Raw genomic sequence first — 20958 nt, 5'->3', positions numbered from 1 at the left:
TCTGATGCTGATTGAAAACAGCCTGTTTAACTTATTTGAAAAAAAAAAAACTACCTGTGAAGGGCTGCTGTTCCCTGCCAAGCAGTTTTACATGGGTAACTATAGCAACTCCCCCCTTTCCACGTTCTGAACAATTTGTACAAGTCCAATGTAAAAACAACTTCCAGAGACCATTGAAGTTTCATAAAATAATCTACCAAAAATGGAAGAAATTGGATCTGGCTGTGTTAAAAGCCCTTGCAAATAGAGAGTAGCAAGAATTGTTCATAGGTAGCAGCAATATTCTAACAGACCATTTGCAGTATTTCATAAAGGAAAATTACCAGGATTTACCGGAACGTGTACACCCTGCAAGAAAGGCGTCTTTCTGTGCTTGCCGCTGTGGGTACTGTATATCCAATCTGTGGAATGGGGAGTGGGACTGTGCCTCTCAGGACTGCTTCTGACATCCATGTGCCTCTTGGTTCCATCCCCGATGACCACATGTTGAATGAAACGTTGGCAGGCGGGACTCGCATATTGGGAGATACACAATTGGCATATTGCTACACAGTTGGCACAGGGAGCCTATACACAGTTATATGCAAATAGATCCTCCCAATATTCCGTTCCATAGGCAAACAAATATGGAAACAGGCCAAGACACCAAGTTCTGCTTCCCCATCATGCATTGTATATATGTGTGGAGGCAAACTTAAGAATGGGGCTGGAGTTGCAGCCAGTCGCAATCCCTGGACACATTTATCTAGATGAAAATTGCTGTGCTCCAGGTTAATTTTGGTGTTTTTCATTTTATTTATATTTCTTTGGTTTTGTGTTTATAAGGAAGCCACACTGAGTTGTTTTTTTTTTACTTGGTTAGATGGGGTAAAATTCGCCTCCCCAGTAAAAAAATGAATATGATACACATGTTCGCAAGCTGACATTTATGTCTACTGTATATGATATACAGGTTTGCAAGTTTTAGAACACCTTAAAATGTGAGGGGTTCGCTCCACATGTTCTACCGCTTATTTAAGTCAGGGAAGGATTCAGAGGTATGATGTCACTTCCTTTCCTACATGCATCACTGCAGCCCTATAATCAAGCCCAGATCAAGGTCAGGATCTGTCACAGTGACCCTGCTCATCCTCAAATATGTTCAAATATGTGACTTTTGAGTAAATATGTAACTGTGTGCATAGCTCTGAGTTTTTAATTGATGTGGAATACAGACTTCTGCCTCAATTTGTGGGGGATAGGTTGCAGCTGCCACCGCAGAGACACAAACCCAGAGATAGCAGTGAACCCTATAGTCCTCCTGTCGCAGTCTTCTGTGCTGTCTGCAAATGCTAACAGGAAGCAGGAAGTGGGTTGGAGACAGCAAGACACAGGAGACAGTGACAATGGAAGGAATTTGTGAGCCACGGATAAGTTGGATATGGGACCCACAGCTGTGGGGGCACACCTGTAAAAGTATTATAAATTGAAACTGACCAAGAAATCAACCACAGTTCCTGGACGTTTTAGAATTTTGTACTGCAGTTAACTGTAGAAACAAAAATGTATTGAAATGAATGTTGTGCTTATTTCCTTATTGGCTGAAGGTTGGGTTTGAACTAGGCCTCCCCTAGAAGGAATGACTTGCGCAAAAGAAAAGGAAGCCTCCAAACGGCAGAGAAATCTGGGGGCTGCCTGAATTTGCGATAGAACTCATTCTCTCGCCAAAAGCAACGTAAAGCAGAGGTTTTGCTGCAAGCTTTCATTTTTTCCATCTCCGAACCTTAATAATAAAAGACCAGGCTTGGCCCAGCTGTAGCTTTTATTCTGTGTGAGCCACCTTCATTCCAAGAAAAACTTTCACAGCGTTAAAACTTCTAAGCCAGGAGGTCTGAAAACTTCTGGGTTAATAGATTTTATTAGAAAGTGAACTGAAATACCGAGGTAATTGCAGTTCAGAAGACATTTTAATGGGGAGACCACACGGAATATTTCGCTGACTCCTCCTCCAATCCACTCCTTTTGGAGTGGACATCACAGGTTTTCGTAGTGCTTTGCCCACTGCAGCTCCATTCTGATGTGAAAATTTGCCTTTATAGTTAGAACAAGCCCTGGATTTGTTGCTTAATAAAAACCTGTAACTTTATCTTGAGTTAATAGCTCTTTATTCACACTTTATTGTAGACTACCACAAAGGGGAAAAAAATCTTGACATTTCTATCCCCATCACGTATTGCATTCCCTCTTCTATTCTCCCTGAAAATTCTTAATGCAGCTTCTGCTGGATCAGAACATTGGTCCGTATTGCTTTCACCAGTGGTTCCCAGCATTTATTCAAAGGTAAACTGATTGATAGTGACTCTCCATGGTTTCACCACATTAGTGGCACCAACTTTATGGAACTCCCTTCCCCTTGATTTGAGAATGGCTCTCTCTCTTGAGACTTTTCGGCGAGGCCTGAAGACCTTTTTGTTTAAACAAGCCTTCTGAGTTCATGGCCCTTTTTAACATCTTTTCTATATCTTTTAGTATTTTTACAGGCCTGATTCCTCTATGATTTGCTGCGTTTTGCTCTTTTTATCTGACTTTTTCTCTGACTACTGTTTTTATGGGTATCTGTTAATGTGTTTTAATATGTTTTTATTTGCGGTTAAATTATGTTTTTAATATGTTGTAAGCCGCCCTGGGTCCCTTCAGGGAGAAGGGCAGGATATAAATAAAGTTTATTATTTATTATTATTATTATTATTTCAAGCAAGGGTCTTTCTTAGCCCTGCCAGAAGATTCTGCCAGGAATTGAATCTGAGACTTTCTACATTCAAACAAGGTGTTTTACCAATGAGATATAGATTGTGCAGGAGATGGAACCCAAGTATAATAAGAATTGCCTTCCTTGATCAGATGTGTGGCTATCTAGTACCACACTTCCAATAATGGCCAGCTATGCTCCCTGGGAAACTCACAAGGGCACATTTGGGCCTTAGAGGTATACTGCCTCTAAACACGGGTTAGGAAGTGCAAGTTGAGCTGTCATATCTAACCCCTAGTCATTGAAAGGCCTAATCTCTCAAAGTTACATGTCTGATGTTGTTTTCTATAAGCCATTTTAAACTGGTGGTCATCACCACACCTTGTGACAAATAATTCCATAAACAAAATTATGCATGATGTGAAGAAATCTTATGTATGGTTTGTCCTGAACCTACATTCTCACTGGATGTGCTGATCTGGGTGTATAAACTACCATGGATGGTGGTGGTTAAGTGGCTCCCCCCCCCATGGCTCCCCCTCCATTATTTTATAAGTTATAGGTTATAACACATTTTAAATATTAGCAGGGTTCACCATTGCACTAGCTCTGTATTAATGTGCAGTGATTAAAGACACAGGTCACACTGACTCTTGCTCTGAAGCATAGAGTAAGCCATGGACGGACAGAAGATTCAACACCGTAGAAAAACAGGGAGATCTGAAGCACATCAGGACTTCACAAGTGTCGATGATTGGAGCATGTCCAAATCCTCATTCATCTTAGCTGCTTCACTGGCAGTAATTATTTATAGTGATTGCTCTCTCAAATCATTCCAGGGTAGCATTTGCAGGGAGGCTATGGGTAGGGCTTGCCAGTGTTCTCCTCCCCCCCCCACACACACACACATACAGGAACACATGGGGGATAACATGTGAAGGATGCTAGAGCACAGCCTGCTCAAATTACCTGAAGGGAAGGGGAGGCTCATTTGACAGACACATAGATGCTAATATTGGGTATTTTCCCTGCCCAGCTGGTAATTTTCCAGTATCACCTGGTTGGTTTTAGACAGGTGACATACCAAATTCATCAGACAACTCCACCCCACCCTACCAAAATGTACCAGGATCTATCCTAAACCACCAAAAACTTACCATGACTCACCAAAAACCTCATCAGACGCCTTTCCTTGCCCAGTAGAAAAGAACTTCCCTCGCTCCAACCAGGGACCTTTGGTTCCACTTATAAATTACTTATTTTTAACATGACAACTTGGTGGCCTCAGGGATAGAGTACCTCATGAGATCTAACTATGCCTATGTTGTGGGTGAAGAGCAGGGATGGGCTGCAAATTGGATGACTCAGGTTGCAAAAACACATGTTTTTAATGACTCATAATAATAATAACTTTATTTTTACCCCACCTTTCTCCCCGAAGAGACTCAAGGCGGCTTACAACAGATTAAAAAACATAATTTAAAACAAATAAAAACATTAACACATATCATAAAAACAGCAGTCAGATAAAAAATAGGTAAAAAGAGCATTTTTTGTTGGCAACCTTCAGTCTCGGAAGACTATGGTATCGCGCTCTGGATGGTGGTTCTGGCAGCAAATCATAAAAGAATCAGGCCTGTAAAAAATATTAAAAGATGTTAAAAAGGCCGAGAACTCAGAAGGCTTGTTTAAACAGAAGGGTCTTCAGGCCTCGCCGAAAAGTCTCAAGAGAGGGAGCCATTCTTAAGTCAAGGGGAAGGGAATTTCATAGCGTTGGTGCCACTACTGAGAAGGCCCTATTTCTTGCCGCTGCCCCACGTACCTCCCTAGGCGGCGGCACTTGTAAAAAGGCCTTCTCTGATGACCTAAGAGGACGAGCCGGATTGTATGGGAGTAGGCGATCTCTAAGATACCCTGGCCCAGAGCAGTGACTCATACGGACTCAAGTTACACATGTCAAAAACTTGGGCACTGACTCAGGGCTTTTACCCTAAAAATGAAAATAATTGAATAGACTCTATTCAAGATTCACTTTTGTGTGTGCTTGATACTCTGTTTTCTGTGTGTGCTTGCTTGCTTTTTTTCGCCACTTCCTGGGCTTGACTCACTTTTCAAAAAGACTCGGACTTGAGTCAAAATGACTCAAAAAACAGTTCTGGATGAGTTGCAATGGCTGCTGTTATCACTCATGGGCAACTTGAGTCAAGGGGGCAGAGACTTGGGACTCAACTCAAGACTTGAGGAAGTAGTTTCTGCACATCCCTGCTGAAGAGTAGCAGAGGTTAAGCAAAGATTGTGATTTCGTTCATTTATTTCTAAGCTAATTCATGTGAGGCTTTTGTATAATCTGGGACTATAACTGCATTTATGATTCTCTGTGGCAATGTCCTATGTGAGGAAAATCCAAAAATGGGCAGTATTGTGGAAAGGAAAACCTTTATCATTTCAAACTGGCAATGCAGATTTTTACCATGCCACTTTCACATTACCTTCTGAAATCATGGCTTTCAATCTGCCGGATTGCATTACTAACACCTCTGAAGACATGGGGAGGAGAGAAGTCAGAGACCACTAATCCAGATTTCCTATAGCTCACCACTGTTAGATCCTTAAGGATTGTTTTTTGTTCATGTTGTTAAATGCTAAAGTATGCCTTTAGCATACTTTGTTGTGTTTTGTTCTTTTGCGGTTTGAAAGCACTCTTGAAAAGTACAGTGTCTGCTGCAACAGATATTCTTGTGGGAATCACAGCTATAGAAAATGCTGGATGATAAATATTCCTTTGAGCTGCATTCATAACTGTTCTGTGCCAAATTAATACCACTAGGTAACACTCACAAAACTATCTGGCTTATTGTTTGGCTACGATTCACCATACACAGGTCGTGCCTCCCTACCCACAGATTCAGGACCCATGGTTTTAATGAACCATGGGTTCAGAACCCACAGATATAGCTGGACCTGAACCCTCTGAATGCAACTGGAGTTCTGCTCCAATTGTGAAAGTTTTTGAGCTTCTGGAGAGCTTAGAAGGTCTTCTGAGGGTCGAGGAGGCCATGCATGGCCCTCAGAAGGCCCTCTGGATGTTACTGGAATAGAGCTCCAGGCATATTCGGAGATTTGACCACCTGCGGGTTTCAGCATCTGTAGGTTTCAGCATCTGCATCTGCAGGGGTTCTGGGAGCGGAACTGCCGTGGGTGCGAAGGCACAACTGCACAGATTTTATCACAGGAAAGTGGTATATAGAACATAAGAATTGCCTTGCTGCATCAGACCAGACTTGCTGCATTTATCTCAAGACTCTTAACAGTGGTCAATCAGATGCCTTTGAGAATCACATAAATACAGTGTAAAGATACTAGTCCTCCACTGTTGTCCATTCACTACATTTTGTAATTAGAGATATATTGCCTGTGAGTAATGAATTTATGACAGGGATAGCCTAGGATTTAGACTCGGTAGATCCATGTTCAAATCCCCACTCAACCATGAAGCTTCCTGGTGATCTTGGGCCAGTCACTCTGTCTCAGCCTCACCTACTTCACAGGGTTGTTAGGAGGACAAAAGGAGAAACTATGTACATCACCCTGTTCCTTGGAGGAGGGATGATATAAAAATGTGAAAAATAAACAGTTGCCAGGCAGCAGAGGAAGAGGGACAGACAATTTGTGACTACAGATAGTTGCCCTAAAAACAGCCGCAGAACAGAGAAGAGTCTCCTGGAAGTCAGAAGTGACATAACAAGAGGCATAACAAAAGTCAGTGTGCCAGAAGGCACACAGTGTGACCTCTGTAATGTGCCATAGATGTCAGTTCATGAAAATCACTGGGGTATCTTAAAAAGCAACTGTTACCCTGCACATGCCCAATCTCATCTGATCTTGGAAGCTAAGCAGGGTCAGGCCTGGTTAGTACTTGGATGGGAGACCGCCTGGGAATACCAGGTGCTGTAGGCTTATACCATAGTTTTTCGAGACTGAAGGTTGCCAACCAATCCAATCTTAAAAAGCTGAGAAGGTAGACTTATAAGCAAAGTTCCCCCTCAGTTAATGCATAATGATGTCATTTCTGGCCCTCAGCAGGCACTGAAAATGCTAACTTTGGCCCTCTGTATGAAATGCGTTTGAACTAAATGATACATAATAAAGGACGGGGTTTCCATCCCAGTATTTGCCTCATTACAGAGGAACATTTGCAGAAGTGAGTGTGTTCTGCCAGATTCCCAGTCCAAGCTCCGCCTGGAGAATCAATGCTCACTTTTAGCTAATTACCTCCCCTTTTTTACCCAACAATGACTCTGCCTTGCAGTCCTGCTAGACCCCACCACCGGGGTAGCTCGCCTGTTCAATCTGCGGAGGTCCTCTCTCCTGCCAGCAGCCTCCCGCTATTACAGTAGCCCCTTGGTCCTCCACAGGTCTTAGGCATAGCAGCCAAACACCAATCTTAGTGCCTCCAGCGGTTTCTGCTCCAGCAATTTCCAAAGTCCATTCACACATGGATTCGCAAAGTCCATCAGCAGTTCCATTAGTTCCTCAGTCCATTAATCCAGTGTCCCTTCCTCAAGTTTTCCTCCTCCAGCTATCCACACCAACTGTCCCTTCATCAGGTGCTTTTATGCCTGAGGGCCCTATTGCCTTCAGGTAGCTGCAGCTGTGCAGCACACTCCCTGCTGAAAGCCCAGGCCTTACCCTTAAAGCAGGGGTCTCCAAACTTTTTGGCCAGAGGGCCGCATCAAATATCTGGTGTGGTGTGGAGGGATGGGAAAAAAATTAAATATAAAATTTAAATAAATAAATTAGAGTGGAACTTAGATGAGTGAATAAATGAATGAATGGACTCATTCATTCAACCTCTCTGGCCCTCAGAACATCCTCCAGACACAATCAGAGCACAGTTCTGGTCATGTTCAGTTGAGTGGGCCAGACGCTTTCAGGGGACAAGAGGTTGGCTGTGGGCCAGAAAGAGGCTTGCTGTGGGCCACATCTGTGCCCCGGGCCGGGGTTTGGAGACCTCTGCCTTAAAGGGACCATTGCTGACACCACACCCTACATCCTCACCAGATCTTCCGCAATTCCAATACAGAGTGCGCTACTTTTCTCATTCCCACAAATTCTCCTCCTGCAAATGCCACCAGCCACACCCCTGTAATTTTTTCCCCCAGCCAGGCTCTGGTAGCAAGAGAAGCCTGGCTATGAGGAAACAATGGCTGGGGCTGGGGTTGGGTGGAGCAGAGAGTAGAGAATGTGTGAGAAGAAGGAAGCATGCACACACCCATAAAAAAATGGACTGCTGGTTCTTCCCTCAAGTGCTCCCCTCCTGTTTGGGAAACACATTTGTCGCCATATCACGTCATTCCAGTCATAGAGACAGTGTGATGCAGGACACATGAAGTCCCTTCTGTGTGACTAATGGGGAGCTGGGCCTAGTAATGCCAGAGTATTCCAGAACCACTGAGACCTGTGAAATTGAACAGGCACCCCCTTATGTCTGCTGACGTCTCAATTGGGACTCCATGTAGGGCAGCTCTGCAGTCCTTTATTTCACATATTTGCCTAACAAATGCCTGGCATTTTTAGTTGTTGCTGTTTTGGGTTTTTTTGTTTTATCTGAAGGAATCACAGTCGAGAAGGCTAGAAGTGGAAGAAGGAAGAGAGACAGGACACTGGCTGGAAGGAGGAGGGGAATGTATTGGGTTTTTTAGCGGGGGGGGGAAAGATGGAGAAGTAGAGTGGTTGAAAGAGGGACGAAAACATAAATTGAAACTGGACAGAAATCAATTCCCAGTTCGATCTGATCCCCTGCCACACTAGATCATGCAGCTGCACCAAAAGAGCACACACTGTATGCTATTTTGGGGGGGGGGATCAGAAGGTCAACCAGAGGTAAGTAATTGCACAAACCTTCTGGCCGTCTATGGATCTCCTCAGCGAAAGGAAGGGGGTGAAAGGACTAGAAAATCGGGAATAAGGTCCGGTGTGCGCCTTTGCCACAGAGATTCATGCCCTCCAGCCTACTCCCCATCCTGTCCACCATTACAGAACACCCCCAAATCTCCCCCTTCCTGCTCCTGCTGCCAGACTCAACCAGCCTTTCCTCTCAGGTGAACAAGGAATTTAAAGGCAATGGCTGGTCTCCAGCCAAGTACTGTGACAACCCCAATCTAGATGGATCTGAGGTATTGAAATCTCCTAATATTTCCTTTGAGAAGAATTGGCCAATGGGTTTAGTTTACGCCTCCTGATACCGTCTGTCATTAACTAAATCAGGCACTCCCTGACTTAACCCATTTTTGCCCAGCCCACGGGTGTACACACTTGGTCCCTGTTGCATATATGCAACGTTGGTCAGAAATGGCTTGAGTAAGCTTTGACTTGTGCAGTTTCGAGGTTTCATAAAGTTTGGGCTGTGCAAAAGGAGCCAGCCGCTCTCACCATTCGCCATTCTGCAAAGTTTGCCACTTGCTTCGCTCTGTATGCTGGGATTACGGTATTCTCAGCATGCCCCACATTTCCTCTGAAGAGCCTCATAAAGAGCCTGTGTGGAGGAAGGAATGAGACAGCTGTGCTGAGGATCAGAATGCAGTGAACTCTCGCTTTCCTCTGAACAGACTCTTTGAATAAAAGAGGATACATGGGATGCGTTGGAGCCTATATTCTCTGCAAGGGATCTACACAGGGCATTGATCTCTTCTCTTCCTGCACAGCATCATGATGGCTTCATCACACATCATTGCCAAACTTCCAACTTCCACAGAGCTTGGCTTTGAGTTACGTAGCCATGCAGCTTCCCAGGAACCCTGACTGGAACAATCCCAGTATACGGAGTGGTGAGTTTTACAGAGTAGCAAGCATGGGTGGTTCCTCTCACACAGTCTGGTTCCAATTTACTTGAACAGATGTCCAGAACAGAACCCTTACATAAATTGAGGAGTGCCTATAATCAAAGACTGGCAGCCCAATCCTGAGCTCCCTGGCATGCAAGGCTGCAGCAGCGTCGAAAATGACTGCCACGGTATTCTGAGCGCAACTGGGCAGCCGCCAGCGGCGCCTCAGGGGAAAGGGACTTTAGTCCCATTCCCCTGTGTAAGAAAAGTGGCCCACAATAGGGCTACTTGATTCTGTGGCAGCTCTGGAGCTGCCGCAAAATCAAAGAGTTCTGTGTCGGGCCACATGGCCGGACACAGAACTCAGGATCTAGTGGAGCTGAACTCCACAGTCCCACCCTCCTCCCGCCCCTCTCCCTCCCCCTGGAGTGCCTCCTCCGTGCCCTCCCCCGCCTCCCCCCTTCCCAGAACACCTCCTTCCCCCTCCCGCCACGCCCCCAACTACCTCTCTGCTGCCCAGCAGTTTGAGTGACCATGGAGTGGCAGAGCACCGGCTATCCACCAGTGCTAGCCCAGCACTGGCTGACACTGGGCTAGCTCTGGTGCTCGGCTGGTGCTAAGGGCTCGCAAACATGCTTTATAGCACGTTTGTAACAGTGCACACCAGCAATGAGCTGGCATGCACTGTTTAGGATTGGGCCCACAGGCAGTAGTGTGTGTGTTGTAATTAGGGAGAGTGAATTAACTGTGCACCGTCCCTCATATTTCAGACTCCTCGCCCCTGTTTTCTCTTGACCTAGGACTGGGGTCGGCAACCTGCCATTCTGGAGCCGCAAGCGGCTCTTTGAGCCTTCAGCTGCGGCTCTGTGCGGGGCCAACCTGTCCCGGGGTAGGGGCTCCTCCCGCGACGCAGCGCATAGGGCTGCGGCTGCGCCCCATAGGAGAGGGCGCGAATGGCTGGTGGAGCAGCTCCTCCGCCGAGAGTGAGCCCCCGCCGCCGCACGGTCCCGAGCCACAGCCCGAGCACACAGGCTGCAGCTGTGCCCCATTGGAGAGGAGCAGCTCCTCCGCCGAGAGCGAGCCCCCGCCGCCGCGCGTTCCCTCCTGCCGGAGCCGCAGCCCGAGCCTGTGCGTGTCTCCTCAGAAGTAAGTCCCATTGAACACCCTGATGACCCCCCTTCCCACAAGCAGCCCTGACCCCACAGAGCCAAGGCAGAAGCAAGCAATTGAGTGCAGCTGCTCTATCCTCCTCCCAAGCTCAGAGCACAATCCTGTGCGTGCCTCCTCAGAAGTAAGCCCATTGAACACCCTGAAGATCCCCCCTTCCCACAAGCAGCCCTGACCCCAGGGAGCCAAGGCAAAAGCAAGCAATTGAGTGCAGCTGCTCTGTCCTCCTCCCAAGCTCAGAGCACAATCCTATGCGTGTCTCCTCAGAAGTAAGTCCCATTGAACACCCTGATGACCCCCCCCCTTCCCACAAGCAGCCCTGACCCCAGGGAGCCAAGGCAAAAGCAAGCAATTGAGTGCAGCTGCTCTGTCCTCCTCCCAAGCTCAGAGCACAATCTTGTGCGTGTCTCCTCAGAAGTAAGTCCCATTGTGCTTGCTCCCAGGAAAGTGTGCACAGGATTACAGCCTTCAAGCTCCCCACTCAGCATCCCCCCGTCACTCACGCACACTCTCACTGCTCCATTTCCTTCACTTGGAAACTTGAAAGTGGTTTGGAGACCCCTGCACCAGATGGTATTCTGTATATGTTTGTATACTGTATGTGTAACATACTGTATATGTAGCACCAAAGCATATTTCATGGTTGTGAAGTAATCACTGTTAGTATGCCTTTTATTTTATGCAGTTTTGAACTCTTAGCTTGTTTGTTCAGGAGCACTTTTGTGAACAGTGTTAAGTAGTACTAAGTGGTCTTGTTCAGAGGTAGTATTGTGTGGAAAGGCATTTACAGAAGTACAGAAGTAAATGACAGTAAAGAATGACAGTATCCTTCACAAGCAGTTCACCTGTGCACAATCTAAAACTGTTGTTCTCCAACTGTGGGTCTGGACCTGATTTTTAGTGGGACCTCTAAGAGGGGAGTGTATTATATAACTGGGACCTATAAGAGGGGAGCGCAAACTATATATGCAGTGTTATCTTCATTTTAGATGTCAGAAGGGTTTTGTGGCTCCCAAGGTTTTCTTTTTTCCGGAAAATGGGTCCAAATGGCTCTTTGCATGTTTAAGGTTGCCGACCCCTGACCTAGGACTTAGGTCAGTAGGAGAAACTCTGCTGCAGGCCTGGGTGAGAAGCCCTGTAGTATATACCCCTTTTACTCAACCTGTTGAGTTTTCAGCACCTATGTGAATCTTGAATCCTGTAGGCAAGGTTCCACAGAGAACAAAGGAAGAAGAGGAGTTTCCAAAAGTATGTGTGTAAATGTCTTTAAAATAACAAGGATGGAGGCAAAGGAAGTTTTCAACAATGACAGGCCAAAGGTAAAAGGATAAGGAAAGGATGAGCTAGCAACCCTGCCCTAATATCCCCTGATACTTTCCTCACTATCAACATAGCCTTGATGTATTAGTTTACAACACACACAGAGCTTTTTGCATGGAAAACCACACACACGCATGCACACACCAGCCTCGGAAGTGGTAAAGTCCAAAATTTTGCTCTCCTATCCACACTTACCTGAGAGTAAGCCCCAATGACTATAATGGAACTTACTTCTGAGTAGACATGCTCTGAGTAGATTGGGCTTTCAGTCTCCCACTTAATTTGTCTCTCACTAGAACTGCAGCAGTATTGATTGGTCTGCATGTAAACTTTAAGTTCCCTTTTTCTGGGAAACTCTGTGCCAGAGAAAACCTTTGTTACTTGCCAGCTGCCATAGTAACTACTTTTTTTTTTAGCAAGAATGTGGACACATACACACACACACAGAGAGAGAGAGAGAGAGAGAGAGAGAGAGAGAGAGAGAGGACTCTTACTGTTCCTTTTCTGTTCTAGGAATGTGAAGCAGAATTTCATGAGAAAATGTAATTGACCAAATTCCTTGCGCTGGGTAAAATTACAATTCTGAACATAACTGGCACATTGGGTTCAAACCAAGTGTTGGCCAGGCCTGCTGGACTGTGTGAACCCAAGAACACATCCAGCACTCCCCTGTGGTTGCACATTTCAGGGGGAGCCTGCTGGTAGCGGTGGACAAGCTGTCTGTCAAGGAAACGCACCAGCCTGGCTGACCTCCTTGTAGAGGAATCCTCGAGAAACTTCCAAGGCAACCCAGTGTTCCCTAAACACCATTTGAAAAGCCACTGGTGTTTTTATTTTATTTTTTAATCCCACTGAAGCCTCAGGGTGGTTACAAAACAAGAGGAACATAAAACATTAACCAATTGAAGAGTCCACAAACAACAAATTTAAAAAAAAATGAATGTGAACAACAGAAAATACAACTCAGTTTCAATTTGAGAGGGACAAAAGAAACAAAAGGCTATTGAATGCCATTAAAGGTTTGGGAGAATGGAACAGATTTTACCTGTCATCTAGAATACAGAAAAGACGGTTCCAGGCAAGCATGTCTTGGGACAGAGTTCCACAACTTGGGTTCCACCTCTGAAAAGGTTCTTTCTTCCTAACCAACTTTCCAGCACCGACATAAGGGCAATGCAACTTCGAGGTAAGGGAACAACATTGCCGTACCCCTAGGAGGCCTCCATGACTGCCACCAAACTGGAGGATGCAGCACATGCTCCACTATGCCAGTGCTGAAAAGTTGGTTTGTGCCAGCCCAGAAGGTTCCTTGCGCCGGCCCAAGAGGGTCGCAAATGTGCCGTAAGGCTGGCGCTCCGAGAAGTGCCAGTCTGTGGAGGCTGACACAAGCCTCTGCACTGGCTTCCTCCTAGTGAGTTGTGTCGGTCCCACTGGCCTGACACAAGAAAGAAAGGTAGGCAGGGGAGGCAGTGAGGAGGTGGGAGGGAGGTGTTCCTGGGCGGGGAAGGGCAGGCGGTGGGCAGCCCCGGGGTCGGGCGGGTGGGGAGCGGGAGTTATGCCAGATCCCAACCCCCACTGGGGTTTTTTTTTCAAGCCACTCCGCTCTCCTCGTACTTGTGCCACCTCAAGAGGTGGACCAAGTCCAAGGAGATCCATAGGGGCCAGCAGCCCTTACCCAGAGGTAAGGGGAAAAGTTTCCCCTTGCCTCTGGCTGAGCCGCTTATGGTCACTGTGCTGGATACAGCGCAAGCCTCCTGGCTTGCTTGTTCCAGCGCAGGGCAGGGTTGCGCCTTTAGTCACCTACCAAATCTCAGAAGGCAGTGGCCTTAGATCTTAGTCGATGACAGGCAAGTTCATATGGAACAAGGTAGTTCATTAGTACCCATGGCCCAGGCCAAGATCTACACCTTAAACCAGGCCCAGTTGACTGGTAGCCTACTGTTCTTTTAATACTGGCCCAACATGCTTCCAAACAGCCAAAGAGGCGACCAAACAGCCACCGGGTAGATGGGACTCGTCAGCCTAGGAAGGCAGCTCCTCTAAGAGAAGGAAACTCTGACCTCAAACCTCCACTGCCTTGTGGCTATATCCAGTTGTGGAAAAGGCTTCAGGAGTCAACCTCGAGGCAAAATTAGGAGCCGGAGTCCCTGAGGCAGTTCGCGGCTGTACACAGTCACGCTCTGGCAACTCCTGCGACGCTGCTGGAACCAACCGTATTGGCTTCTGCCTTTCCATTGGACCATTCCAGCTATGTGGAGAGGGGGGATTTGCTGCATGGGTAACAGCCTATCCTTCATACCTTCTTTACCAGGCTTTGCGCACCTGAGAGGACACTCCAACTTCGCCATACGGCATCGGCACAACACGGGAAGCAGCAGTTTTCACTCCCGAATCGGCATTTTCAGCCACACTAGACGCTGTTCCAGAACCACCATTCAGAGCGCGATACCATAGTCTTTCAAGACTGAAGGTTGCCAACAACATGCTTCCAGCAATCAGACCCAGTCAGGAATCTAGCCACCACCTTTTAAACAAGCTTTAATTTGTGGGCTGTCTTCCAGGATGGCCCCTTGCAATAGTGCATTACAGTAATATAGAATGAATGATTTTGAAGCATGGATCACCATAGCCAGATCGTTTCACTTTATTGGGTTCCCCTATTGCACGTATTTCAAAAAACAGGATGTGACTGTGCAGGCATGGGGAAATTTACGTGTATGCTAATCAAACCATAAGACACTCCAGCCATTAAGCAGGATAGGTCCTATATACATTTCAGATGGCGAACAATTACCAGTCTGTGCTCGGTAATCTCCCTTAGTTTAAATCTGCTGTGCAGGATGTTGAAAAGGCAAAATCGAATGGCAGCAGACACATTTTTTGAGGATTAGGTGCTTCCTGTGCACGGCTGCGTGTGTTTTAATATTTTAAGCTGACTTCTGAAACTGGTAAACAATTCACTGCTTCCACTGGTGGATGCTGTCGGATGACCTCTTTTACATGCTTGATTATCCCGTCAACATTTATAATGCCTTTGATATTTCTTTCTCGTCAGGATAGGATCCGTTAAGCAGTTATGTTTCGCCCATGCTCAGCTTACATTACTCTCGGCTTCACATCCCCTGGTAATATATGTTGATGTTAATGTCTGTAGATTTAGCAGTGAGAGATTGTTAATTTATTCATGGTTGAAAGGGGGGGAAAGAGCTCCCTAAGTCAGAGGGGGGGAAAAATACACATCTTGTACACGGCATAGAGTACTGATCTTTCATGCCTATTTGTTTCACGCAGGGTAATGAATGCCCTGTCCTGATTAAGAATTTTGACCTATTTAAAGCTGCACTGTTCTCCTGTGTTCTTATTTTGCTTTGCAGACAATGGGAACCACACATCACATTTTATAACCCATCAGCTGCTGGGTTTGTCTAACAGATATCATTATTGGGTGCCAGCAACTGGAATCAAAGCCACAATGAAGGATTTCTAAGGCAAGCACGTTGCAGATACAGCAGAGACACGTCTTTTTGTGTCGGTCATGGAAATGAGCAAATAGTGTTGATTTAATTGAATACATCAAGGGAATGCTGCTCCAGTTACCATTCCGGCAGGGTTATCATTTTGAAAGGATCAAAATTAAAGAGATGCTGACAAAACAATAATCTTATTTCTTCCTTGATTTGGCAAAGAAATGGAAAACAAGTGGTAAAATCATGCATTAGGTATTATTTGGTTGGCAAGCTTGACTTGCCTTATGGGGCTACTGCAGTGCTTCCAGTGCCCCCCAAAACAGTGGTCCTTGTGCTAAGCTACGTGGCCGGTTCACATTAGCCAGTAGGCAAACCAATTCTCATAGAAATGATGGGGAGAATGTTGGGTGGCTGGTTTATGTGGACATGAAGAGGCTGGAGAATTGTATGTACGTTTCAGATCAATGCGTTTGCCAAGTGTGTAAAACATTTGGAAACTGATACTTGAGTTGAAATGCACAGCACTGCATGGCAACAACACAATTACTCCCCCTCGAGTTTTTGAAAGAGTGCTGACATCTGAAACAGCTGAATGTCTCAAAATCTCAGTACAAACTCAGAATTAACCCAGAGTGCCATAATTGGCCAGTACCAAGCTTTCATTCAGAGAATACACTATTCATTATCTGCTCCACATTTTATTGATTGTGTCATTTGTTTAAATGTATACCTTCTTCCTATATGCGAGGGTCGCCCAGAAAGTAATGCACCATATTTTTTTTCTTCAACAAGTATTTATTGAACACAATGAAACTTACACACAAGAAAGAATGATGTTTCTTCTACACTCCCTATTTTTCCACGTAATCTCCATCCAGTTCTATGGCCTTCCTCCAGCGAGACACAAGGGCACGTATGCCCTGTCGGTACCACTCCTTGTTCTGGTCACGAAGCCATTTCTGCACTGTGCGAATCACCTCTTCATCATCCTCAAAATGTCTTCTGCGAATGGCATCGTTTAATGGCCCAAACAAGTGGAAGTCTGAGGGAGCTAGGTCAGGGCTGTAGGGTGGATGGGGTAACACAGTCCAACCCTGTTTAGTGATGTGTTCCGAAGTCCTCAAACTTGTGTGAGGCCGAGCGTTGTGATGTTGAATCAAACATTCACCTGGGTTATTATGGCGCCGAAGTCGCTGGAAGCGCTTCTTGAGTTTGGTTAATGTCTTCACATAAGCTTCAGAATTAATGGTGCTGCCTCTTGGCATCACATCAATGAGTATGACGCCCTCACAGTCCCAAAACATAGTCAGGTGTGACAGCCATGGATGGCCGCCCCGAACGCTGCAAATCTTGGAGCTCTGCCGAACCGCCTTCTAATGGCCTTACCCTCTGTGCCCAGCGACTAACCGTACTTCTGTCGACTGCAGATTCTCCATAAACTGTACACAAACGTTTGTGAATGTTCCCAACAGTTTCTTTCTCCGCAGTGAGAAATTCAATGACGACACGCTGCTTGTAACGTACATCACTTACAGACGCCATTTCGAAACACTGCTGCAGCTACGCTATCTGTCTGAAGAAACCAAAAATTTGTGTGCGCACTCCTGAAAATTCAAATAATGTATATCTAAAGTTTCGCATTCGTACCATTACTGTAGGCTGAGAAAAAAAATGTGGTGCATTACTTTCTGGGCGACCCTCGTATATATATAAGGAATATATATCCATATATATATATATATATATATATATATATATATATATATATATATATATATATATATATATATATGGATCCTGCCTTTCATTCCTTAGACATCCCAGCGTGATGTCTTATGAAGGAAGGCTACAGTGTTTGGGGCTCCTCAAAACTTAATCTTAATTTGCGTAAAGGATGAAAAATAAGGGGTTAAGTTAAAGTCACTGACAACCAGTTTTGAGAGGACTGGCACTTCAGAGGATACTCATGGGGGGAATTATTAGCATAAGGGGCAAAAGAAGAAGAAAGGGCAGTTTTGTGGAATAACTGTCTCAGAAATAGAGCACTTGCTTTGAATGCGTAAGGTAGGTCCCTCTTTCAGTCACCAGCATCTCCAGTTAAACAATCTCAGAACCTTGCATGAGACCTTCTCCAGTTAAACAATCTCAGAAAGAACCTTGCATGAGACCTTCTCCTAGTGAAATGAAAACAGTAGTGCACTAAGAAACTTGATTCAGTAAAAGGCAACTTCACGTCTTTAAGAGAGTGGGAGTCTTCTAGCAGATAAAGATGTTGGAGTTGGAGATGTTAAGATCATAAGGAGAGATATAACAAGAAATAAGGTCAGGCGGCGGAGGTGGGTGACATAATTTCCATGTCTTCACATGGCAGCTCCAAGCATATTTGAGGCTGTTTTTTAAAAAAATCTCCATTATTACTTAACTTCCTTCAAATGTCAAATGGTCAGGTCCCTTTTTATGCCTTGCAAAACCTAGAAATTAGCTTGGGCTTAGTAGATAACAGTGGCAAAAACAGAAGCCTACTGATTGCAGTCTTGGGGATTGTGGTTGATGTAGGCATTTATCTTCACTTACCCCAAGCTCTTGGGATTTGGAAGACCTACTTGATTTTTTTAAAAAGTAAATTGGTGAAATAAACACTGCAAAGAGCACAGTGTGCTGCCAGCGCATGGCTTTTTGTTGCTTAGAAACTTTCTTCTTTCCCAAAAAGAATTTGGGACAGAGCATAATTTCTGTTCAGCAGGAGAGCAAACATTATTGGGGAACAAGAAGTAAATGCAGTTCATCAGTTTTAAATGAATCTTGAGTTGAATTTAACATGCATGGAATGTTGAATTTAACATGCACAAATGAAGCTGTTGAGAGTTTGATCTTCAAGTTAGAGAACTAATTCAGAAAACTAAAAATTTTGAAAACTAATTCAGCTCTCATCTTATTATTGAATTCTGACCACGTCTCGATATTCATTTTTTCTCTGTAAGGAGTGAGTGAGTGAGTGAGTGAGTGAGTGAGTGAGTGAGTGAGTGAGTGAGTGAGTGAGTAAATGGCATACATAGGGTCTTTTGAGCAGACAGAACTTGAGTAACTTGAGTGTGTTTTTATTGGGATGGGGGAAAGTTTGAACAAGTGTATGGATGGGGCATGTATATGGATGAACAATAGCACAGACAAGATATTGTCAATAAAAAACCTGACAGCATGGATCATTACTTGTATGACCTATGTATGGAGAACCAAGAGTGCAATATGAAAGCCTTGTAGTTGGATTTGCAGTTTACTAGCTGTCAATAACGACATAGGAAAGACAATATTCCATTGTTGGGTGCCATTGATAAAAGGTACTGTTCCTCTGTAGTGGAAAGATATTCATGAATTAAACTTGAGCAACCACGTAATATGCACTATATTCGAACCAACAATTTACTTCATTAGCTGAAGGGGATGTTTTGAATACCTGCTAAAGATTTTTTGTTGTTGTTCCTTTCAGCTCCAAAGTTCCTTGAAGAGAAAATTGGTGGTAAATCTGTCACCAGCTAAGAGATCCAATGGAATTGCTGACAGCGCCTTCCTGGATATTAAGAGGATTCGAGTGGGTGATAACAATCTTTCAGTGGGACAAGGTGGACACTGTGGTAACAATTGCCAAAGCCAGTCAGTGCTGGGAATTTTGACAGCTGGCCAAGGTCCCCAAAGAAAAGTCAACAGTCCAACAAATAATGCCCACTCAAATCCAAATGGGATGTTTAACATGGCTCTAAAGGAAGTCAAGAAAGAGCCTGGAGAAACCCTATCATGTAGTAAACACCTGGATGGTCAAGCACCTCAGGGCAATGCTTTTCCTAATAGATATGGAGAAGACACAGGGGAACAGCTGATGGACCCAGAACTTCAGGAGCTATTCAATGAACTGACTAATATTTCAGTGCCACCCATGAGTGATATTGAACTAGAAAACATGATAAATGCCACCATCAAGCAAGATGAGCCATTTAACATTGACCTTGGGCAGCAGATTCAGAGAGCTCCCCCAGTCAGATCCACTTCCCTGCAGATGGATAAAATGGCGATCAAGCAAGAATATTCCCCAGCTCTGAACCAAGCCCCTGTGGGGTCACCCCAAATGAGGCCTTCCTCGACAGGTCCAGCCTTCACGATGTCTGGTGCTGCCATGTCGACCTCATCGCCGATTCCGACTCAAACACCTCCATCTCAAGGGTCTTCGGTTCCCAGCCGGCCATTGGCCAACTGGCAAGAAGTTTCTCATGCCCAGCAATTGAAGCAAATAGCAGCCAACCGACAGCAGCATGCCTTGATACAGCAATGCCAGCAAAGCCAGCCATCAACCTGGCCTGCTTTATCATCCACAGAACCTTCCTCCAGTCCATTTGTCCAGGAGAAAATCTCCAGCTCTTCTTTCCATCAGCAGCAGTTCAGCCCCCAAAGCTCTGGAATGTCTGGAGTCCCTGTAAATGGGAATCAGTCGAAGGGGATGAACAACTACATCTACCGACCAAATTCCATATCCCAGGGAAACTCCATAAACATCATAATGCAACGAAAGCCCCAGGACCTCAACAGGGGATACATAAGCAACACTCAGCTGCCACTGGAGGAGCCTCAGAACAACATCAAGCCTTTGTTTCATTTTAACTCTGATCAGTCCAGCCAGCAGATGCCTTCTGTTTTGGGTTCCCAAAACAAGCCTTCCATCCTGCACTATACACAGCAGCAGGGCCAGCAACAGCCTAACTCGGTTGCCATGCAACAGACACCGCAGCCAACCCAACAGGCGCAAACACAGACACCACAGCCGCAGCAATCCGCCCAGCCTCTCCAAAGACCGCCAAACGTACCCTTAGCTTTACAGCAAAAAATAATGCTGCAGAAGATGCTGCAAAATCAGTCAGTGTCAGGACTACAGTACCCTGTTCCACCACAGCATCAACTGGTAAGATCCATTTTATGTTATTTACTAGGCCAGTGGTTCTCAAACTGTAGGTCAGGACCTGATAGGTAGGTTGCGAGCCAGTTTCAAGTGGGCTCCCATTGATTCCAATGTGTGTTTTATTTTTAATACATTAGGCTTGATGCGACGATGGTATGTGACTACATTTGGGAAAACGTGACAGATCTGTACTTTTAACAGGCTACTAAAAATATGCTTTTGACAGTGATAGTCAATGGGGCTTACTTCTGGGTAAGTGTGGATAGGACTGCAGCCTTTGGGATGTTCGGGGAATTTTTTTTAAACAAATCAGCAACTGCTTGGGAGCGTTAGGAGGGTTCTTTATTTTAAGAATTTTAAAATTATTTTATTTTATCTTATACTTACTGTAAACTTTTAATTTACTTAAATTAATTAATTGATTTGATTTGGTTGATTGGAGGTGTTAACGATATTCCTGCTTGATGGTGTCACTTCTGGCCATGGCATCACATCCAGGTTAATGTC

The 20958-nt window shown here is 45.2% G+C and overlaps 1 protein-coding gene and 1 pseudogene across 2 annotated transcripts in view; both read left to right on the top strand.

The window, feature by feature from the left end:
* MAML2 (mastermind like transcriptional coactivator 2) overlaps positions 1–20958 on the top strand; it is a 201478-nt gene that overhangs the window by 124345 nt on the left and 56175 nt on the right. For both annotated transcript variants that reach the window (XM_066620208.1, XM_066620207.1), the window contains exon 2: positions 18994–20454. In XM_066620208.1, coding sequence (XP_066476305.1) covers positions 18994–20454 — 1461 coding nt within the window. The remainder of the gene's footprint in view (positions 1–18993; positions 20455–20958) is intronic.
* On the top strand, positions 6566–6685 carry LOC136647168 (5S ribosomal RNA; annotated as a pseudogene).

The sequence above is a fragment of the Tiliqua scincoides genome, chromosome 3 (assembly GCF_035046505.1).
Source record: "Tiliqua scincoides isolate rTilSci1 chromosome 3, rTilSci1.hap2, whole genome shotgun sequence".
Taxonomy (NCBI): domain Eukaryota; kingdom Metazoa; phylum Chordata; class Lepidosauria; order Squamata; family Scincidae; genus Tiliqua; species Tiliqua scincoides.
This window is presented reverse-complemented; position numbering and strand designations above follow the sequence as displayed.